Source organism: Lonchura striata, chromosome 13 (genome assembly GCF_046129695.1).
Source record: "Lonchura striata isolate bLonStr1 chromosome 13, bLonStr1.mat, whole genome shotgun sequence".
Lineage (NCBI taxonomy): Eukaryota > Metazoa > Chordata > Aves > Passeriformes > Estrildidae > Lonchura > Lonchura striata.
In genome coordinates this window covers 7,345,069-7,368,201 of record NC_134615.1, presented here as the reverse complement: position 1 = coordinate 7,368,201, position 23,133 = coordinate 7,345,069, and the positions used below count along the sequence as shown (strand labels likewise).

Sequence of the window (23,133 nt, the reverse complement as noted above, 5' to 3'; positions counted from 1 at the left end):
CAAATCATGCAGAGACTAATGGGACACAGCCATGTGGTTGGAGTATGTGTATTGCACTCTGTATTATTAATTTATTGTTGCTAAGTATTTCAGCAGGTAACTTCCAGGGCTTGCAGAGCTGTCCTAGTGGCTGTGATCACAGACTATTCACCAGTGCCACTTGTTCAGGAAAAGCCTTTCTGAACAAGCACATCTCTGAGGCTCTTCTGGTTTGTTTTTGGTTTATTTCTTTTTTTCTTTTTTTTTTTTTTTTTGCCTTTCAGCTGCTTCCCTCTAAGTTCCAAAGGGAGAAGTTTCTCAACCAGAAGAAGCAGGCCAGCGCTAGGGAGAATATTCTGCCCAGTATTGGCCCATTTCTAGACATGAGTGAGACTGGTCCAAAGGTAGCCTTTTCCTGCTCGTTTCCTTTCTGTTTGATGTGAAGAGAGTAAGAGAGTGTGTGCTTGTGACAGGCTTGCCTCCAGCAAAATACCCCAATGTCCAGGTCCTGTTGCCATTGCAAACTGCTGTAGTGGTGGACTGGGAGTCCTGATCTGCACTAAGCCAACACAAATAACCTCTGCTGAAGCTGCTGGGGTGTGCTGGAGTGTAGCTGCCATCGCTGAAACAATGTGGGGAAGGCTAGGGACACAAAGGCCCAAAATTGCAATTTCCATTCTCCTGCTGAAGTAGCCACCTCTTACTTTGGTGTGGTCACCATGAAACACTCGGAGTCATAGGATTCCTCCAGAGTGGCAGCGTTGGCCTTTGAAGGCCAAGGACCAGCAGTAATTACTTCAGATTTAACAAAACAAATCGCATAAATGCTTTGGGTTGGAACAATGTTGGACCCTGACAGGGTTAGATTTTGCAGGCTGCCAGATGTAAAGGAGACTTGCCTCCCCTTCCCTCTCATCCTACTTCCTTTTGGTCAGGTCTTCAACTATGTCCTTTTCCCAGCTCACAGCAACAGCCAACAAACCACCCTGAACAAATCCAAACCACAAACAACACATAGAACCAGCAAACTCTATTCTTTAATTTAATAACCTTTTGGCCTCAGCCAAATATCACCTCATCTCTCACACCTCCTCTGGTTCTTTTCTTACTGATGACTAAGTTCTAGATCAAAAAAGATATTTGCAATTGTGTGGGCCTTGGTTTCCCTGTCTCAGAGTAAAGGACATCCCAAAATTTTTTCCTATATAGTCTGATGTAAATTCTTGGGGTTTACTTACTCCATGAGTGCTCAGTCAGTGCCCCAGTGGGCACAGGGCTGTGCTTAAGGAAAGTGCTGCCTGGCACTCTGGCGAAGGAAACCTGGAGAAATACATGCCAAAAGAGCAGCTTGGCTCGAGCCTGCTCTGAGCTGATCAAGCAGCTCTTGATCAGCTCAAAGCAGAGGTGGGTGAGCCACTGTTTCCCCAGTGTGGGCTGGGCAGACGTGCTCACCCAGAGCCTGGACTTCACTGGGGGTCAGTGTAAGATTCTCCTTCATGAACCTTCCTCCCAGCAGCTGAACCTCTCCCTTCTCTCTCTCACCTCTCCAGCTGTCACCAGTTCCCCCGAAACAGAGCTTGCTTCAGGTTTCCCCACCAGAGATGGTATTTCAAAACGTCACCCCCCATGAGGTCTCTGAAATGGCAGTGTCCTTCACGAATAAGGACAAGGTAAGTGCTGGCACCTGGAGCATTAACACTGTGCTGGAAGAAGAGAGTGGTGTAATTCCCAGAGTGTACAGCAAAGCAAATTATCTGCTGCAGCAATCCAGAAGAAAATGTCTCAGCACCTTTGTTCTGCAAGATGGTGGAAATCTTCCTGTGCTGGGAATTGTCCCCTGATTTTGGCCATGCATTAATGGTATCTATCCCAAAGGAGTTTCCTTCTCTTGAAAACTCTGGATTGATAGGAATGTTGAGGGCTGTACAGTTCTTACCTGCTCTTTGAGTGTATGCCACATCCTGTGTCTCCTTGGTTGATCTTGGTTCCTGGTAGGAATCTCTGCCTCTCTCAGCCTGTTTGGCTCCCTTTGCGCAGCTCACAGTCAAAGCTCAGGGGCTGAGTCTTCTCCACTTTATGCTGGAATAACTTGTCATTAATGTCATTGGCACTGCAGGAAGTGTGTTCTGCAACAGCCCTGGAATCAGATTGATGTAGCAGAAGCAGCAGGAGGCCTTTAGGTGCCACTTCAGGCTCCTGCTAAGTTTCATTCAGCTCTGCTCAGCTTTTCCAAAAGCAATGTGGTGCTCTGCTTTCCCTTTGGAGAACCACAGCACATCCAAAGCCATGTACTTCTGGAGGTTTTCACTTTCACTTGTGATTGTTTTGCAGTTTCCCAAGAGAGCTGAGAGGGAAAAAGTTGAAAAATGTAACCAGTTGTGTTCCACTGTAAAGAGGAAAATGGAGACCATTTAAATTTCAGTCAAGGAAACATTTTCTCAGATGAGCCCTGTGCCAAGAGTGGGCTGGTGGGAAGAGACAGGAGGGAGTCAAAATCATCTGGGTTAGACTTTTTGAGAGCATTTTGGTGCTCAGGGGTTGATATCTGTCTGCTAGAAACTGCATGTTTGCTCTGTGTGTGTATCCAGAGCCAGAACCTGGTCTGCTGGCTGCAGGCAGGAATGCCCAGCAGCCCAGCTTGCGGGCACAGACAGCAAGAACACCTGGAAAGCCAAGATTGTCTTCTAATACTGGAACCACACTGTCAGTCAGTGCTGGTCATGTTTCTCCAGGCAGAAAATGCCTTTGAAGCCCATAGCCAATAGGCACAGCCTGTCTGTGTTTCCATCACTTTTGGCAAGCTGATCGCTCTCATGCTTTTATGATTCTTCCTTGCTGCTTTACTGCCCATTTAAATTCTCTTTTGCCATCTCCTTGTTTTAGGGATTGTCTTGCTGTGTTCCTTCTTTTGCTTTTCAGGTTTGCTTTTATTCCCAGTAAGGCCACAGTGTTTGGTCTCCTCTCTTGCTGGTCTGCCTGCATGACTCTATCCCCAGAATGTCCCTAGGCAAACCTGATCTGCTAGAAGGGATTTTCTTCCTTCCTCCCAGGATAATGTGCTGTTTTGCTTTCAGGAAGCACATTCCCCCTCTGCAACACAACTGCATGGCTGTGTGCAGGCAGGAGCTAGCAGGTTTTCTGGCCTTGTTGAATATGCAGATGACTTGGTTCAGGTGCTCTGTCTCCATCCTGCTGGTGCTGACCTTCTTGGCTCTTCCTTCCCACCAGGCACTGCCCTACTGCCCCTGGCCAAAATGCTGGACCCAAAGAGAAGGGATTCAAGTTCACCCTTGTGAATTATGTGCCTGTACTGCCACAGCTGAAGGTCCTTTGGAAAAGGGGTCAGGGAGGGATGTCACCAGGGCACGGACAGGTCTCATCTCGTCCTGTTTCCACAAGTGGCAAATCATCATTTCATGTCTTTCCTGCAGATTCCTCGGATGGTGAAGGTCTGCATGGAGAGCTCACCTTATTTCCAGCTGGCGTGCCCCAGTGATGCGTACCATATCGTGCCAACGTACGCGACTGCCCGTGTGCGCATCCGCTTCACCCCTGACGAGACCAAGGTGAGACTGGACGAGACAAAACAGAATTATCTCCAAAGCCATTGTTTTCCCTGCACCCTGGGTACATCCCATTCCATGCTGTGAGCCTGGCTCCAGGCTGTGGGCAGGCAGCCTGCTGCCACTCACAGCTTGGCATGTGCTGTCAGGCACTGCACCCAGGCCTGACAGGCTCTGCTTCCCCTCCCTGCACATTCCTGAGCATTCCTGAGCATCCCCAAGGGAAGATGCACAGGGAACAGTATGAAAATGACAGAGGGGTGTTGATAGATGTTTGGCCATCTCTAGGTACAGTGGAAGGAGTTTAATTGTTATGAAAAACACTAGAGGAACAAAGAGGTCGGAGAGCTTTCCTCCTTCCTGACTGGCAACAGCTTCCCTGTCTCACCCTGGGCTGGAGCAAAGACAGTGCTTTTTCACACCCTCTGTTCTCCAGCCTTGCAGCTGTGCTGTCCCAGAGCACAGCTGACCATGATACAGCTGCAGGGCCAGGGCAGAGGATGTGCTTTGCCCGTGAGCCTGGCCTGGCACAGGCACACTGGGCTCTAGGTGCCCTTAGCCAGCAGGAGGTTGGTGAGCTGCAGGGGACTTGGACACCTCTGGACACCTGCCTGAAAGAGCTCGTGTAGGGCAGGTACAACCTGCAGGCAGACCCGTGAGCCCAGAGCCTGTGGCAGTGATGCTGCTGTGGCTCTGCCTTCATGCCTGTCACTGTGGTGGCTCTGTCAACTGGCACCCATTCCCTGCCAAACCTGCTTTTATGAGGATGTTTGAACACCAGTGCTGGGGCCCTGGCAAGTCTGATCTCAGTGCTGTGATCCGGAGGCTTGTTCATGCAGAAGGGTTTAGGACATGGCATGGAAGGGAGGAAGCCTTGCAGGGAAACAAAGAGAGGCTCTTTCCAACAGCATCCTGCTACCTCCTAGCACTGTTCTTCTCCTGATTTGGTTGGAGAGGCAAAGTTAGAGGGGAGTTCTGAGCCAACTAATGTTTCTACACCAGGTCAGAGGTGCAGGAGCTCTCTGGGTGCAGGATCTCTTTGGGTGCAGCTGTTTTCTCAACTTCCTTTTGCTGCTTACAGTCAGTTTAACACTTTGTCCTATTCTTAGACAGTGGGAATATAGAAACCTAAAGAGGAATGTCCTGTGTTCCCTGGCTCCATGTTCCTTAGAAGGAACTTAGGAATTATTTTACATCATTAAAATTTAGAGTAAAAATGATGGTGGTCTAGGGCGGTTCTCTCTATGACCCAAGTGACACAAGAGCTTAATGCCACTGAGACAGGTTTTGCAAAGTGCACTGATGCCTTTAAAATGTGACATATTAGTAGAACTTAGTGCTCATTTTGGGGTGGAATAGGTAAATTGATGCCTTGAAGGGTTGTAGAAATTATTTTTCTTCTGCCATGGGGATGGTACTAAATGCCCTGTGCTGAGCTAGTTTCATTTCCTGTAGGATTATTCCCACGAGCTCGTCTGCATCACTGCAAAGGAAAGGATAGTTGTGCCAATTCGGGCCATTGCTGCCCGAGCTGTCCTGGATGTCCCTGACCACCTGGACTTCTCCAAGTGTCCGGTCAAGTACAGCACCCAGAAGACTCTGCTGGTTCGCAACACTGGTAAACTGGAAGCTCATTACCAGCTGAGCACCCAGAGGTGAGGCAGCTTGTTGCAGTGCATTTGTGGGGACCCCCGGGGTGTCCCGGGGTATCCCCCAAGCTGTGAGTTTGCTGGTAGCAGCGGGCAGGCAAGGAGACTCCACACGGCTTCTGAGGGTGCTCATTAGATGAGGGTTTATTGGGGGTCCTACCACCGGGAAGAAGCATGATTTCTGAGGGAGAGAAGGGGGAAGGAGGGGAAAAGGGAGGGGGGGAGAGGGGCCGGGAAAGCACTGGCCAAGAGAGCCGGCTAAGAGCCTGGTCTCCCCGGCACACTTAACAGGGAGATTCCAAGTGGGCGCGGATAAGGTTTGGGCCAGTGGGATTACAGACACAGGATCCTTCAGGGGAGGATTACGGGCTTGGAATAAACCATACAGTTTCGAGGGGTGAGACAGAGCATACCATTTAACTAAAATGCAACACCACAGCAGCTCATCTATTCTTGTGCAAGGGATATCATCTTTGGGTGATAACAGGGCTAGGAAAGAGCAACAAAAGGGAACCAGAGTGTTGCAGCTGCTGCCCTGCAGCCTGGCTGGAAATGGGCAGGATGGATGGTATCTGCTTTTGCTTTCAGTATTCTTAGCAGGATGCAGCCTTTGAGCTTTCTCTGTCCCAGATTTCCTGGAGGGTGCTGGAACATGTTAGTAGCTGGATTGCACCCTCCTGAGCACAAGCAGCTTCTGAAATGCTTACTCACCACTGTCAGCCAAATAGACCCGTTCTCTGGGAGGCCACAGGCACATCGCTTTCCAGTGGTCTCAGCATCAGATGCCCAACCCAAGCTTGTGCTGCAGGCAGCCGGTGCAGTTCCTGTTACTTAAAGCTGACCTGATTTTCCTTGTCAGCTGAGGGCATCAGTCACCTCTTCTGTTCCATGATGAACCTTTGAAAGCCAGTTTAAAATTTCAAACAGATTATTTAAATCTCTGAATAGGGTTGTGCCCCCTTTCATTGAGATTTTTTTAAAATACTCGGAAGTTGCTGTGTTTCTGCCATTTTTTCATTTTGGTTTCTGTTAAATGTTTGCCAAAAGATCGTAAATTCTTCATTGGGAACGTTCATGAAGGTCGAGCTCTCTAATGCCTGTCAATATGCCACATACCCATAGGTACATGCACAGGTGTATAGGAAATAGGAGACATTTAGGGAATATATGAAAAGCAGTTGGGCTGATGTAGAAAAGTATAGAATAACTTCTGCTGGAGAGGACTCTGGGAATCATCTGAGCAGACACACTGCTCAAAGCAAGACCAGTGTCTGGGGATTGCAAGGTGCCATTGGGAGGTCTGGAGCTGTCTTTAGATGCCATTCAAGAAAACAAACATATAAATGGACCTAGTTATAAAGCAGAAGAAAACAACCTATTAAAACTCCCTCCATACGTTATCTTTTCTGCCTGTTGGGTGCAGTAGTGATTCATTGAAAGAGCACATCTAACAGGATGAGAACTGTCTTAAGGAACTGCTCACAACTTACAGATAAAAGGCCAAAATTCAGCCTGCCAGCCCCATCTCTTGGCAGTGGTTTTCATTTGGTTATTAAAGTGTCAGGGATGTCTCCTTCACAGCTCTTCTGTCTGTGGGCTCAGGGAACAGCTTTGTGATACTGGCTGAAATTCAGAGGATATAAGTTTAGCTGTAGAGCTTTAATTCTTCAATCTTGGAGAGCCAGGTCTGTGTGAGAGATGACTGCTACAGCAGTAATAGAGGAGTCTGCTGGGTACAGCCCGGGGTGGGATGTAGGAGATGCAGGGGCTGATTGGCACTCAGTTTTTCAGTCCTGGACTTGGCTGGATCTTATTTGAAAATAAGAAGATACCTTCTTTCTCAGACAACCCCTGAGGTCACCCCCAGGAGTGTTATTCCCATCCTGCCATCTGAGGGCATGAGCATGTAACATGGGGCAGCAGTGGGAATGGAATGGAATGGAATGGAATGGAATGGAATGGAATGGAATGGAATGGAGTGCTGAAGTGTGGCCAGGGATTCCTGTAATTCTGTGTCCTGGTGAAATCCCTGGCAAAAGAATAAGAAAAAAATCCTGTGCCTTGCCCACACCAGGCACTGATTGCCCCAAGCCCCAGCAGAGACCTGCAGCAGAGACCATAGGGCAGATGCAGGAGCACGTACACTAATCTGTCTCTGGGGATGGTGGGGCCTTGTCTTCCCTCCCTCCAAAGTCTCACATCCAGCACATAAACATTGCTGGCCCAAGGCTTCTCCATCAGCCAGTAGTGATGTTCTCACTAGTGGTAATGGGAACAGGACAGGCCCATCATTGCAGCAATAGATCCTTAATGAGCAGAACCTGAAGCAACTGACATGAATAAAGTTTGGCTTGCCAGATGTTCTCTTTATTTTGGTGTGTGATGCATTCATCACCAAACTCCCCAGAACACAGTTTTAAGTGACAGATTGACCACCAGCAAAGCCCCAAGGCCAGGAACTTTTATTCAGTGGGGCTGTAGAAGAGCACAAAGCCCAGCAGCTGCTGGGCAGAAGCACATTTCACCTGAGCTGTCCCTGAGCATCAAAGCATGGAGTCTTGTGTTTGTCAGACAAAAGCTCTTTACCTGGTGACTAATCCTGATTGCTCCTGTTAAATCCAAAGTGCACCAACACACTTGCATAACTATTTCCAACACATTGCACAGAGTTTCTCTTTGGGCCAAGCAAACAATTACCAGTCTGGATGACAACCCAGAGTCCCAGACTGCATTGCTAGTAAATACACAGAAATCTCCTGTTCTGATTCCTTGATGTGCTCCTGCTAATGGTGCTTCATTTAGCTGGGATTGATCCTTCAGACTTTAAATGGCATCCTCCTTTTGGGTTTCCAAGCTTTCATTGGAATGCTGGTAAAATGTGCCATTTTAGGCTAAATCAGGACATTTTCAAGGTAAAATAAACCAAAGAACCACACTGCAAATGCTACAGTAAATATTCTTTGGTCTTCAAGGAAAAGTTCCTTCTCCCCATCTGATTCCAGGCTGTAATCTCACAGGACAGGTAGTGCCCAGACATTCACATCTCTTGAGATGAGGTTTATAGGCAGCAGGAAAAGAAAAATTCCTGAGGCAATCAGTGTCAAGTTGTGCATGCAGATAGCTCTGAACCCTTTCTGTGCTTTTCACAAACCATTCTCTGATGGAATTGCTGGCAGTTGGACCCTTGAGTCTCATTGCAGAGGGCTGGATGCAGCGTATGGGGGAGATGAGGTCATTTTACCCACAGGATCCTTTGAGGGCTGGATCTCCTCAGAAGTGGGTCAGTGGCTGTTTCTGGTCCTGTCTGTTGTCTTTCTGCTGACTGTGGTTTGTTTGCTCCCTGCTTGCCCAAGTGAGCTGCACTGCAGAAGGAATCTCATCCCCAGGTGTCCCCACAGTGCTGATCCCTCTCTCTGTGTTGCAGTCCTTTCTCCGTGGTTCCAACCACAGGAACTCTGGGCGCTGGTGACAGCATGCAGGTGACAGTGAGATTTCACGCGCTGACGACTGGGGACCATTACGGGTCCCTGGTAGTGTGCTACAACACAGGTGAGTGCTGGGCCCTGCACGGGGCACGGGACAGTTCTGCACCATCACTCCCTGTTGTCCCATCCCCCTCCATTGCCTCTAGAAGTTCCTCCCCATTCAGCTTTACCCCAGAGAAAACTGAGAAATCCTTGGTGTTTAGGGGGTTGATAAAGTGGATCCCCTCTAACAGGGCTAAGATTTTTGCTGGGAGTTGCTGAATGAAGGAAGGAGGATCCCTGATTCTCCACTACCATGTGGCTATGCCTGGGTGAAGTTTTATTTTATCCCTGGGCAGTGCTGTATGTGAGGTCTCCATCAGACTCTCTCCAATGCAATGTATTTCTTGCACACCTCTATGCCTTATGCTGCTTCTCCATTGGCTTGTCACAGACCCTTTTCTATGTTGCCCTTACACATATATGTAGTTTCTGTCTAATAACATTTTCAGGCCCTCAAGTTCCTTTCTGGTGACAAATCAAGACAAGTTTTTCCCTGTCCCCATTTCCCAGACTGTTCATGCTCTTGCAAACCTCTCACATCTATCTCCCATTTGATTTCTAGACTGAGGAATCCCATTCAGTCTTCATATAGGAGCAGCTCTGTACTTACTAATCTTTCCTTTGTCCCTTTTTTATTTAATTTGCAATGCTCCAGCTTGGTTTTTGAGATCAGAACAATATAAAATGTTTCAAGAGTGATGTGGCTGTGGGTTTAGACAGGGAGATGATGATGATTTTCATGGTGTTCATTTTGTAGTGGTTTGCCATATTGCAGAGCCAGGCTGGTTGTGTTTCTCACCTGTGTCCCCTCCTGCTGTGGGCTGTCACTTCACTTGTTCCTCTGGGCCTCCTTTTGCTGCCCACATGCCCCCAAGGTGTATTTGCTGGTCAGCAACAAGGGATCCAAGGGATCAGGAGAGACAGGAGTCTTGTGGATGCCCAGGGAGACCCTGGGCAGGCCAGGACTGAACAGGGCCCCTCAGCATCACCTGAAGGACTTCAATGCAGAAATCCCGGGATCTGAGTGGGTCACCAGAGCACATTGACAAATCTCACTGCACATACTGTCACCTTGGGGCCAAATCTCTACAAACACACTGAGAAATAAGGTGTTTAAGGAGCTGCCCAGAACATCGTCACACTGTACACCCAGAGCTGTCAGGATGTGATAAATGTACTGATCCATGGAACTACTAATTCAGCTAAAAACTGTGACACTTTCTTCTGTGACCTGTGGTTTGCTTCCATCAGCCAGCTGTTCCTTGTGCTTCCATCAGCCAGTGAGCTGAGCAAAGACTCCCCTTTGCTTTGTTCCAGGTGAAGATAGTATCCAAACAAACCTCCATGGAGAAGCTGTAGATCTCAACGTTGGGTTGAGCAGAAATTCTGTGGAGATTGAGAAGACTTCCATCACCATGACAAACCACACAACGATGTTCATCAAAAACAGGAGTAACATCACAGCCCACTTCCAGTGGAAGACTTTTCCTACTGAGGAACATGACAATAAAGAGAAGAGGAGGTTGGTTTGAAAGATGCATTTCAGTGAGAGACATGGCCCAAGACTGAAACTGGCGTGTGGCCTCAGGGGGGTGTTGGTGCTTTTGAATGGTAAAGGAAGTAAACCATCCCTGGCCAAGTAAACCATCCCTGGCCCTAGGGTGTGTGTCCCTGGGCTTCAGGAGCTCAGCACTGAGCATTCCAGTTCCATTTATACTCCAACCATGGCATTTGGGGAAGCAAAGGTTGGTTACAAGGACTGGATTTCCTCAGGTTCTAATTGGGCTTTTGTCTCTCTAATCTTCTTCCTACATGACCTGGCAACATCCTTAAAAATTTCCTGAGTTGCCAGCCCCTCTTTCCAAAGGTGATGCACCCTCTTTTTCTCCCTTAGTTCCTTCAAAAGCTCCTTGCCCATCCAGGCTGGTTGTCTTCCCCGTCAACTCATCTTTCAGCACACAGGGACAGTCTGTTCCTGTGCCTTCAAGACTTCTTTCTTGAAGTATGTCCATTCTTCCTGGACTCCTTTGCTTTTAAGGGCTGTTTCCCAAGGTACTCTCCAAATCCATCTCTTGAACAGGCTGAATCTGCCCTCCAGAAGTCCAGACTGGAAATTTTCTTGATGCCCATCCTTGTTTCACTGAATATTGAGAACTCTTATTATTTCATGGTCACTGTACTGCAGACAGTGGTGAACAGATAAAGTTCATTTAGTCATTGGGGAATCTCCTGGTGATATCCAGTACCTGGATCCCAGGGAGGCAGCACACTGCCCTGTGGAATGCATCTGATCTGATATACAGGGCCCTCAGCTCCCCTTAGAAGGGAGTCACCTACTACCACTACCCTTCTTTTCTTCTTAATACTTGAGGCCGTGATCTGTCTGACAGACAAGTGCAACTGGGAGACTCTCCAGACAGAATTTTTTCTTTAGTGTCGTCTGCCAGACCCTCTGGAGCCAGGGCCTCATACCTATTCTCTCAGGGCACCTGGGTAGGTGATGGGGGTCAGGAAGGAATTTTACTACCTCCCCAGTAGAGACCCACTTCTATTCCCCACTGTCTCTTAGGTCTCCTCCTTCTGCCTCATCACAAGAAGGGCAGGACTCCTCTGGCTCCTGCTGAGGATTTCTCAGGGTTAGAAGGGTGTAACTCTGCCAGTTTATTTCTGTTTCACTCTCCCTAATGCTCCCCAGCCTTTCCACTTCTTCCTTAAGCTCTGGCACTGGACAGAGCAGATCATTCACCTGCTGACACCACACACAGGTGTCTCTCACACTGTCCTCTGATATCAACACCAGGCTCAGACCCTCCCTGCAGCCAGGGGCCTGGACAGCTGCGTCCTTCCTGGGGGGTTCTCTTTGAGTTAGTACACTCCTGCTGGCAGCAGCAGCCACAGCTTTTCATCATTTGTAAAACATTGCTGGGGATAAAAAAAGGCAGAAAGAAGAAAAGAAAAAAAAAAAAAGGCAAGCACCTCACAAGCAGCCAAAAGACACAACCCACTACACAAGGAGGGTGGCTGGCTGCACCCTTTCTGCTCAGGCTGCTTGTGCCAACTGCCACGCAAAAGCTGAAAGAACTGCAACCTGCCATGCCCAAAAAGCTCTAGATCATGAAAAGGCCTCTCCAAGAGCTTGCTGTTCCCTCCTGCACAACAAAGTCCCTTCCCCTCTCAGCCTCTGTTTTCATGCATATTGCATATAAAACCTAGAATGCCACTGAAGGGATTTGGTGTCTGAATTCATCCATTTCCTTTGGAAGTGCTCTGGGATGCTCTTGTGAAAGGCGGAGTAGGGAATAGGGCAGATCCAAAATGGCAGAAACAAAGAGTGATGCTGGTAACATGTAGCTGCAACCCAGGGAAGTCCTGCAGTGGGTGCTCCATGATCTTTATCTGCCTCCCCCAAATACTCAGTAGTAGGAGAAGCCAGCTGAGGTGGCTGCTGGATTCTCCCTCAGCTGTGGAAGAGGCTTTGAGCCAGGAGGTTCTCTTGAGGAATGCTGGCTTTGGAAACCTCTCCTGAGCTCACAAGTGTGGAGTAAAACGACCTGCTGTGCCAGTGAACAGCATGTTATCCTCTGATCCATGTGGGACCCTCATGGCTTGGGGTCAGCCCTTGCTGGGGAGCTGCTGCTGCTCCTCCCCAAGTGCTTTCCCTCCTGCACTCACACTTCCCTATGCAAATATGTGGTTTATTAAACGATCTGCTGGCCTTGTCTCTCCCTGTGGCTGCAGGCAGTGTCGTTTGCTGCACCCGCCAAATGAGGTGTGGGAAGAAAAGTTCAAGGAGATGATACAAATGCAGAAGGTGACGCAGTTTTTTGAAGATCGCTCTGTCCTGCTGAGCAACGTGGTCCAGGAGGAGATGGCAAAGGTGCAACAAGACCCCCTGCTGTTCTCCAATGATGTTTTTTCCATTGAGCCAATGGTAAGTGATAGCTGAGAACCTCATTTTCCTCCTCCCCCTCTTCCTCTTCCTCCTCCCACCCACCCTCTCCCCGGCCCCCTTCCCCCCAGATGAGGGCACTCGGCGGATCCTCAGCTGGCTGGAAGTGCTGGGAGGGAGGACATGGAGTTTCTGGAGCGGCTGCAGAGCGCCCTGCTGGAAGCATTTCTGCCCTGCAGGCTCAAGGCAGGGCTGGGAGCCTGACAGAGCCGAGCTCTGCTGCCAGGGCTCGAGCTCAAGGGCGCTCTGTGCTGTCCTTGCAGTGTCCACGGGGAGCAGTTCTTGTAGGCAGGGGCTCCCCTGACACGTGGTGCGTGGGGCTCAGCAGAGGCTGTTGCAGCTCTGCCAGTTCACATACTGACCTCAAGCTTGCAATGGTTCGCTGGAGGCCAAATTCAGCCCAAGGTTAATCACAGAACTGCCAATCCCCTCCTGTCACCACACCTTGCACTATTTCTGAGTGTCCCTTCCAGTGTCATCTGAGAGCCTGGACACAAGGGTGGAAGGTTTAAATGGGCCTTTTGAGTTCTCTTGCACACAGGGACAGAAAACCTTTTCCTTTTCTGCTTGTGCAAGCAAACTGCCACGTCCTCCCACCAACCCGAGCCCCGATTCTGAGTACTGGCATTGTGAGAATGATGAATGCCTGGTGTCTGCACAGTGCAAAATCCCTCCTCATCTTGGAGTAAACCCCAGAATAAGCCCAACCTCTGCATTCTTTCAAAACAGGTTAACTAATACTTGTATTTCAAGGAAGGAATAATGTTCTCTCCTTGGCTACTCCTATGGCCCATCTAAGGCCAAGAGCCACCAGTGCACAGTGGCAGTTGCATCCCACTGTAGGTGACAGCAGCATGATGTGAGCAAGAGCTTGTGTCAGAGCAGTAGGAATATTGTGGAGAGTGGGAGCTGATCAGCTGAGCATTGAGAGAGTCTGGCGGTGTGCTGAGCTGGGTTTGGAGTGCTGCCTTGGGCTCCTTGTGCTGTTCACTCATCACGGATGCTCTAAATAAAGGCTTACATGACTGTGGTTGAAAACAAGAAATGTGAAGTTTGAAGATAAATGTTTTGTTGTCCCTTTCTGTTCTAGGAGGGAGAAATTAGGCCAAATAGTATGGCTGAAATCAAGGTGACCTTCAAACCCCTGGAAGCACGGGAGTATCAAAGTGTGGCTTACTGCAACATCTCAGGTAGAGCTCCTTTCCCCTGCTGCTCTCAGCCACAGTGAAGCCACGGTGCAAGCCTGAGCCCACTGGGCTCCCCTGTAACTGCTGGGAAGAGTCCCTGGTCAGCAGGGCAGTGCTGGCACATCCCCACTGGCCCTGCAGCTTCCAGGGAGTCTCCTGTGCAAGGCCAGGGCTCAGAATCCTGTGTCTGGGTTACTGATCCCAGGACAACCCAGGCAGTGCAGGGAGAGGTTTTCCTGCCATGGCTTTGCCAGCATTCCCTCAAAGGTCAAAGAGCTGCAGAGCACAACAGCTTTAGTGAACAGGCACTGAGCCCCTCTAGGCCACTGACCTCCAGGATGGGTCCATTTGCCATGGCTCCATCATCAGGTGGTAGGAGCTGAGTTAGAAATGGGCTCCCTGACCCTGGATCACTCCCACTGCCCAGGCACCACCAGACCAGAGTGGCTGAGCCCCACTGAGCCCAGGGTGTTTGTAGAAGGAGCACCCTTGGCCAGCACCTGCTTCTGTCCCTGTGTGGGAATTGTCACCTTGCAGCTCAGCCTGTGGAAGTAGAACACAATGCTGAGTGCCAGAAGTTGAGGATTTTGGTAACAAAGTCGTGTGCTACTGGGCCAGGTAGTTTGGCAATTGCCAAACTCTTGATGAGCTTTGTGCCTTCACTGAATGGATTTCAGAGCTCCTCTAAGTGCATGGGAAGGAAACCACAGAATCACAGTATGGTAAGGATGGAAGGGACCTTAAAGATCATCCAGTCCCAAGGGCCCTGCCATGGGCAGGGACACCTCCCCCTAAACCAGGTCACTCCAAGCCCCATCCAGCCTGGCTCTGAACACTTTTGGGGCTGCAACATTCACATCCTCCCCGGAGAACCTCTCCAGTGTCTCACAGTAAAATAATTCTCACCCTCGCAGTGAAATAATTCTTCTTAATATCTAACCTGATTTTCCTTCCTTTCAATTTCTACCCATTGCTCCTTAGCCTGTCACTACATCAGAGATGTTTTAAACTCAGCAAACTGGTGGCTAAAATTGTAAGCCAGCCCAAGGAATGGGTTAGAAATTGCAAGTCAGCCCCAAGGGATATCTCCTGAGGGAAGAGAAGGGTCCATAACTTCTCCTGCAGCATCAGGAGCTGGTTGCATCCAGCTCAGAGTCAGGGACTAGCACTGAGGCAGCCTGGAAAATGCAGTGTAACAGAGGGAATTATTGTACTGAAATGGACATCTCTCCCCAGGCCATGAGAGCAGGCTGCCCCTGCACCTCAGAGGGGAAGGCCAAGGACCCTTGGTTGAATTCAGCCCTCCTTCACTTAACATTGGGAATATTCTTGTCAATACCCGCCACGTCTATGAGGTGAGCAGCAGGGCTTGGGATGGATCCTGAGACAGCAGAAGCCTGGTGGGGCTGTGGAATTCCTGCCAACCTGGGCAGTTGTGAGCAGGGAATATTTGATATAATGGTCAAATCTGGGGGGGTCAGAAAAGTGTGTCAGTTGCTCATGAAGCCCCAGTCCCTGCTTTTGGGCAGCCTTCCTTAGGGATCAGCTAGGGGGCTTCCTGCAAAACAACCCCTTGGCACATGAAAGCAACAGGGGGTCAGACAGCTGCACCTTCAGAGGCTTTTGTGGCAGTGCCAGACACAAGGCACCTTTGTACTGGGCTGTTGAGAAGCATCTGGAGCAAACTGGCTGCGTTTGGGCTCCAGTCCACTGCAAACAGCTTCCAGTCAAGTGTCTCCTGCTCATTCCTGGAAGCCACAGGAAAGCCATCCAGCCTCCTGGCTCAGTGCTGGCCCTTGCAAAGGGCTTGGGAGTTCTTTCCCTTGCTGACAAATCTCTCACAACACTTCAGTCTTGGTGCATTTCAGGCTCCAGAAAAAGAAACATGTTCCTGGGAATAAAGCAATGGATTTTTCTACCTATTTGCCTTCCCTCAATATTGTCAACTTTACAAAAAAAATCATGAGAGAGCAACTGAAAGAGGTAGAAAATGAGGCACTACCTCATGCCAGACACTTTCAAAAGTTTGGCTGGGGAAGGCAAAGACATGCTGAGTTTTCTTACCAAAAGATGGTGCTGTCTATACATTTAGATGCTGATGCCTCCTAATCAATGTATTGTTTTCATGGTGTGAGAAAAGGTGAATGAGTAGATGGTACTGTTGGAGCTGTGCTCGCTGGGGCAGCAGCAGCAGCTCTGTGGTGATTCACTACCCAGCTGCAGTCACCCCACGTTGCTGTCAGGGCCAGGTCTGAATGAGCCTGGTGGTGCTGACCAGAGGTGACTGCTCTGTGTCCATGGGATAACCCCAGGGTGACTGCAGTTATGTGGAGTTACCAGGGCTTTGCATGAAAACCCAAAGGCAGAGCTTGTCCTGTTGTATCTTTTAACTTCTGCCATTCAGCAGCACAAAGCACCTTCTGCCTTTTCTGGGTGTTAATTGCATCATTAGAAAATAACTCACAAGAAGGGAAGATTCCATGTGTATTTCCATTTTGCTTTCTTGCTGCTGCAGGTGAAGCTGGTTAACCAAGGACCTCTTGATGCTCCCTTCACCTATGTCCCTTCAACTACAAACATGGGCTTCTGCTTCAAGTTTGCACCTGAGGAGGGCATAATTGCACCAGGTGTGATCCAGACTGTTTGGATCTCCTTCAGTGCCACTGTGCTGGGGGCGTTTGAAGAAAAATTCCAGTTCAGTGTGGCTGGATCTCCTGTGCCTGCAATCCTGACCATCAAGTAAGGACTGTGGGAGCTTGGTGGGCACATCTGGGAGATCCCCTTCATATCTAATTTTGGGGCTGAGTAGAGAAAAAAGGTCTTTCCTGAGGACTTAATCTCTGCTCTGATCCTGGAGTTACCTTAGTGTGAGGATGCCTCCTGCCCTGTGTGGTACCCAGGAGCTGGAATGACTCTTCCCTGCAGGGATCTTCCTCTGCCTTGGGCCATGGCAGGCAGCAGGATGGATCAGCTTTGGGCAGTAGCTGCTCTGGGATGTCCTCCTGCACAGCCAGCAAGGCCCCCAGGGCTTTGGAGGTGGGCCAGCCTGGGTGATTCTGCACCAGCAGCAGTGTTTGTAAAAACTTGTGTTAATAATCCATCCCAGATGGGCAGCAGCAGCAGCCTCACCTCACCTCTCACAGCCATGCTGTGGGGCACAAGCTGTGCTCTCAGCTCCTGTGCAGAGAGTGCCCTGGGAGCTCCTTTCCACAGCCAGGAAAAGGCTGATGTGGGAGACAGGGAACTGTGCAGCAGGAACTGTGCCAAGGACAGGGGTGTCATCCCATGGGCTGGTGCCATGGCAAGAGATAATCCTGGCCCAGCAAAAGGGAGAAGGGCTGATAGCAGGGGAGGCAGAGCTCAGTCCTCAGCACCACAGCAGCATGAGGGCTTGTCCCTGCTAGCCTGAGCCATGTGCTGCTAGGATCATGTAGGGTAAGCAGGAGAGCTGATGCTGGCTGCTCTGGAGCTTTGGAGCTGGGCTGCTGCTCTTGGGAGGCACTGGGTCAAGGCAGTAAAGAAATTAAAGCAATCTGCAGTCAATTATACCAATGAGATAAGGGAGATGGAAAAAAAAGAACAAGAAAGTTACTACTTAGCAAGAGAAAAGTGGTGAGTAGGTCTGCCTATAGTAGAGAAACAATCATGCTGGCTTTGTTTTTGGAGGAAAAGTCCTGCTTTTTTTATTTTGGAACTCAAGAGGGAATCTTTCACCATCAAACAATTGATTCTCCTCTGTCCATCCTCCAAACTGTTCATGGGATGTTTCTGCATAAGCAGCTTTCTCCTTGAGCAAGGGCAGGTGTCTCTTGTTGAGAGGTGTAGAGCAGAGCCAGTGGCAGTCCTGTGAATACAACAGAAGGCACAGTTCACTGGTCCTTGATTTTTAACCAGAAGGCAGAGTGGGCATTGACTGGCATCTGCCATGAAATAAACCCATGAGTGTTGTGCAGCTTCAAGTGCTGATTTTCAGTTAGTGACTTTTGGAGTCTGTCTGCTGAGTTCAAGGACAGGTGAGGTGCTGTGCTAGATGCAGGACACCCTTTTTTGGTTGTTGAAGCTTTTGCCCTTGGCTGTGCCAGCTGGTGCACTGCTGACAAGCTGCTCCTTCTCTCTAGGATTCATCTGTCCACTGCGTAGAACTGTTGCTGCTCTTTTCAGAGGATGTTTGGGGCTCCCCTGGATTCATGTCTCAAACCTCTCTCTGTAATGATTGTGTGGGTCAAGATCCTCCATGGGAGCAGCAGTTCCAGCTCAGAAGTAGCAAAGCAGGGAACCTGTGGTTGGAAAGGCTGCTTACAGAAGTTTGTGGGGATACCTTTATGTCCATCACATTACAGATGGGGAAACTGAGGCACAGGGCAATGTCTGGGTGTGTGTTCAGGGTCCTTCATGGGACCACCAGCAACCAGGGGGCTTTTCCTGCCTGCCCTGTCCCCAAAGCCCCATCAGTGGCTGTTGGCTGCTGGCCACTTGGCTTTAGCTGCCTCCTGTCCACAGGGGCCCTGCGTTGAGCTCATGGGGACGTGTTGATTTGAGCCCCACAGTGCCTGACACCAGGTTTTGCACCGCCGAGCCACGACAGCCGGACCTTTGCAATTCCCTTTAACCAAGCCATGTCCTCCTCTGTCCTCGCCATTGCAGGGGCAGTGTCATTCGACCAGCTTTACACTTCGACCTCAATGAGCTCAGCTTCGGGGACATCTCCTTTGGTGAGTGTTCCCTGGGCTGGGACACAGCGTGAGGGATCTGTGTGTTCCACAATGGAGCACTTGAACATCAAAGCATCCCTCGCTCCTCTTCTGCCACAGCAGCCTCTTCAGGGTGTGAACTCCAGGGCTGCTGGTGCCTCAGGTAGCCTTTTGCCATTGTGAGATCAAACAGAGCCAAGGCATATCAGGTCAGGACAGCAGAGACAACAATGCAAGAGCAGATGTTTCCCACCCGCCAAGTAGTGCTTCTGCCCTTTGGTGTAGTTATGATCACAGCAGGAGGAGCTGTGGGGATCTGGGCACTGCCCAGCAGCAGCAGGCAGGAGCGGGGAAGGCAGGCAGGCTGGATCCCAGCGCTGAGCCGCAGCCCAGGGCAGTCCCGGGCCAAGCACACAACCTCCCGCAGCAGCAGCAGCCGACCTTCGATCCCGAGCGGGAGGAAGGGAAGCTCCGCTCCCTGCCGAACCTCGGCTCCGGCCTCACAGCCGCCCGTGGCATCATGCCACAACTCCCAAAAACCCGAATTGAAAAGTCCACCCCCAGAGCCAAAACCCCCCAAAACCCCTATCCCCCTTCCCAGCCCAAGGGCAACATTCACTGAGAAGCCTAAACCCTAACAATGAAGTTCATTAACATGTTAAGAAAAGCAATTGCCTTTCCTGATCTGCTTCTTCCCCACCCTGTATCACTACGGAGGCACTTGTCAAGTTGCCTTTTGAATAAATGAAACAAGAAAGGCAACAGGTAGAAATATGGTTCTGAAACAGGAGATTCATCCTTCTAGTCTGATTCCATTCCTAAGGTCTCTTCAGCTGAAGGCAGCTGTTGTATCTTTGCTTCTTTTAAACTGCTGATTGTTGTCTGCATGTGGTGACCTCAGTCTCGTTTGAGGCTTTGACATCTGTGTTTGTACTTTTTGTGCCCCTCTTGCCTCCCTGCTGGAGTCACTGCTGGAGCTGGCAGTGGTCACTGTTGATGGGCACAGAGAAGCTTTGGGCTGTACCTGCAGTTGTTTCTCCCCATCTGTGTTCCAATGACTCTGGGTGAGCAGGCCCAGGTAGAAGCCTCCTCCCCACAGGGCTGGCCAGCCCAGCCAGATCTCCACTGCAGAGCAGGTCGTGGCTGCTGTCCGGGCTCTGCAGGGCATCCCCACCATGCCTGGCTGGATCTAACTTTCCGTATGGACAGCAAATCTCAGAGCTAAAGTTGGGTAAGCCCTTGCAGGCAGCAATCACAGTGAGCAGCACGGGTGTGATGTCCCCGTTTGTTAGGTGAGGTGGGCCATGGTTCCTAATTGCTAATCTCAAAGCAAGGCTTGGGTTTGCCCCCAGCTGAGTGGGCTCTGAGCTGCCACGTGCTCAGTCTGTTTGGCCCAAACCAAGAGCTGCCTTAAGGGTCCTGCAGAGGGAAACTGCATTAAGGTGCTTTGCATCACATTCTAGTTCCTGACAGCATCCTCACTTTCTTTTGCTGTAGCCTCTTCTCAATGACGACTCACTGTTTATAGATCTTGAAAAGGGTGGGAGTGTTGGCAGCCTTAACAGGGAATTTTACAGCTTGAATTCTCAGAGTAAATGCTCGGTCTGGGTGCACACTCACCACTGAGAAATAACTGATGCTGGTTTGGGGCAGGTGAGGCAGCTCCTCGCCATCACAAAGAGAGAAGCTTGCAGTGTTCAGCAGGGCTAGGAGTGGGCATTTTCAAGGCTGCAGTCTGGAATCGGTGTCAAAGGGAACTAAGTGATGATCAATTCCTCCTGCAGCTTCTCGGTGAGCTGTAGTTCAGACAATAAAGAGCTGAACTCCAGTGACACTTTCATCCTACCAGGATATTCACCCCAAGGGTTATGCCATAATTGGTGCCTAAATGGATATTTGTGTCCTTTCCTAGGCTTTCCCTACACCCAGAGTTGTCGCCTGACTAACACCTCCTCGGTGCCAGTGATGTTCAAGCTCCGCATGTCCGATGATGGAACACAGCCTTCTGTGAACGTCTATGATCAGATACGCAGCGACAATGACCCGCCCTGGAGGGAGGGAATTAGTTTTTGTATGGAGCCAAGGGAGTTTACAATGAACCCCAGCCAAGGGACCATCCTGCCCCAGGGACACCAGGATATCGAGGTATGGGAAGAGCCCAGCCACAGACGCTTCAGCACCAGGGCTGAAGCTTCCCTGGAGTGTGGGAGGGCTTTAGCTCAGGTGCCAGCTTTGAGCACTTGGAGCCCTGTGTGAGTGAGAGATCTGCACTGGTGAGAGGCCTCTGCTGGCTGGCTTCCTCGGGATGTTCCTCAAGGAGCACCGTGTTGTTTCCAAAATCACAAGCTGAGATCACATACCATATGGTCAAGTACTGAAGCCATTCTGTGTTTTTGAGAGAGATTTCTTTGACTGCAAGTGGGAAGAGGAGGGATGAGAACAGAAGGTGGCTGTTAGAGAGATGTCATTGTATAACACAGTTAGCTTTTCTTCTTGGTCTCATTTCCCCTCTACTGGTATCACAGTTTGACAATGGCACAATTCCAGTACCTCCATGAAAATGCAACCTCTCAAATGAATGCTGTGAGATACAATCAGGAACAGAGCAGAGCAGACCCAAGCTTAGTAACAGTGGAAAAACTTTATTAAACTACTACTGCTATAAAAGGGAAAAGAAAAAATACACACTAAATCCAAAATGAAAACCTTCCAAAACATTCCTCTTCCCCCCACCATTTCTAACAAACCATAGTGAGACATATCTTGGACCCCCAATCAGGTTCCCACCCTTCAGATAATTAATACTCAGTCCATTGAGGGAGAGATGAGTCCCTCCTGTGCCATAGACCCCCCAAGAAACTCATGTGCCACCTCTTGTGTTTCCATGTCACACATGGCACCACCTGGAGAAAATCTGCCAGTGTGACAGTCTCCTTTCCATGCACAGTGCTCTCACCACTGTACATGGACAGAGTGCTCCTAGGATTTTCTTTTCAAGGATGCTTTGCTGAGGGGAAAAAAAAGAAAACAACAGTTCAGTTTTTTATTTTTGGGACCACAGTCCTCCCCATTTCCCCCTGGGCCCGAGGGTCCAAGAACAGAGTTCTCCTCCTCTTCGCCTCCTCCTCTCCTCCTCTTCTCCTCCTCTTCTCCTCCTCCTCCTCTCCTCCTCCTCTCCACTTCCTCCTCTCCACCCTCAATTGGTCACCCCAAGTGTCAGTATCCAACCCTGACCCCTGACGGGATTGACCTCTTCCTTCCAAGAAAATTTTTTCCGTATCAAACCATGACACCTGGGGAGCAGAATGATTGGTGTTCACTGCAGGGACCTCCAGTGGAGACAAAAAACTGCAGTCATGAACTGCCAAGCACCTGCTGGGCCTCACTTTGCCTTTAGCTTCCTGCTGTAAAGCTGAACTCATTCTGTTCAAGTCAGATTTTCTCTGCATTTATGTCATTATAGCCAGAGGAAAAATTGGCCCTTTAATTTAAATACAGTGGTGCATAGAGCTTTAGTCTAATGTTTTAATGTAGATGACCTATGCCCTGATAGTAAGGTGTGTTTATCAAATCTGGTATTGCCAGAAGGCTTTTGTTACTTTGAGACTGTGCTCTACACATGGACCAGCTGAAAAATTAAGGCAAAATCCTCCCTCAAGAGCTGGAGGATATCACATGTGGGTAATGAGCTTTTGTAAGGAAGAATTTGCTGCTCTTCTCTTCACCAGGTGACCCTGTGTTCCAACACAGTGATGGAATTCTGTCGGAGAATGCTGGTGGACCTGGAGGGTGTTGGCGAGGGAATGGCATCACTGGTCATCACAGCCAGGTACCAGCCCTTCCCTGGCCTCCCCCAGCCGCTGCCTTGCACGGGGTTTGCTGGCTGCAGTTCCCAAGGAGAAGTGCTGTCTAATGACCTCCTGTTGTGCCCAGCTGGACATAAGAACAGCGGTGCTTGGACAGCAGCCTGTGCTGAAAAGCACCCCTGCTCACAGCCCAGCACGGTCCTGGGCCCTTTTCTAAAGGGACCAGGAATGATAAATTTAATTGGTCTGGGTTTTGGTGCTTGAGCTGGAGCAAATTTCCCAAGGGCCTCCTCTCCTTCTTCCTGCAAGAGGTGGAGTTGTGCTGGTTGTGGCCACCTTGCACTGGTTTGGGACACACCAAGCAGCCTGCTGAGAGTCAGGGTCTGGTTCTGTCAATGAGGGCACATGGCAGGGGAAGTGGCTCACAGCAAGAGTGGTGAGGGCAAGGTCTTACAAGGGGAAAACAGCCCTTGATGTGGCAGGTCAGCTCTAGTTTTTCTCCCTCTGCTTCCCATTTTGAGCTTTAATGTTCTCAGGCTCAACCCAAAAGTCGTTCTTGCTGCAGCAGAATTCATCCTGCTATGCTGCTCTGGCTGTCATTTAATGACAGGAGGGATGCAGCTCCCTGGTGCTGTTCCCTGTCCCAGGCAGAGCCAGTCAGTGCCTGGGCTGCCATTTTGTCAAGCAAGTGCAACTGGGGACAGTCAGTGCATGGAGCTGTGGAGTGAGGGACCGAGGGAGCTGTAGGACCTGGGAGGGGAGATCACCCACTCTGCAGGGCA

The 23,133-nt window shown here is 49.9% G+C and overlaps 1 protein-coding gene across 1 annotated transcript in view; it reads left to right on the top strand.

The window, feature by feature from the left end:
• The first annotated feature begins 284 nt into the window (after positions 1 to 284).
• The window catches only part of LOC110484498 (hydrocephalus-inducing protein homolog), a 64,114-nt gene continuing 41,265 nt past the window's right edge, over positions 285 to 23,133 (top strand). The window contains exons 1-13 of the mRNA XM_077786436.1: positions 285 to 383; positions 1,530 to 1,649; positions 3,411 to 3,545; positions 4,998 to 5,197; positions 8,616 to 8,740; positions 10,036 to 10,240; positions 12,457 to 12,649; positions 13,758 to 13,857; positions 15,091 to 15,209; positions 16,370 to 16,593; positions 18,499 to 18,566; positions 20,458 to 20,690; positions 22,274 to 22,419. Of these exons, the coding sequence (XP_077642562.1) occupies positions 363 to 383; positions 1,530 to 1,649; positions 3,411 to 3,545; positions 4,998 to 5,197; positions 8,616 to 8,740; positions 10,036 to 10,240; positions 12,457 to 12,649; positions 13,758 to 13,857; positions 15,091 to 15,209; positions 16,370 to 16,593; positions 18,499 to 18,566; positions 20,458 to 20,690; positions 22,274 to 22,419 (1,889 nt within the window). The 5' untranslated portion in view covers positions 285 to 362. The remainder of the gene's footprint in view (positions 384 to 1,529; positions 1,650 to 3,410; positions 3,546 to 4,997; positions 5,198 to 8,615; positions 8,741 to 10,035; positions 10,241 to 12,456; positions 12,650 to 13,757; positions 13,858 to 15,090; positions 15,210 to 16,369; positions 16,594 to 18,498; positions 18,567 to 20,457; positions 20,691 to 22,273; positions 22,420 to 23,133) is intronic.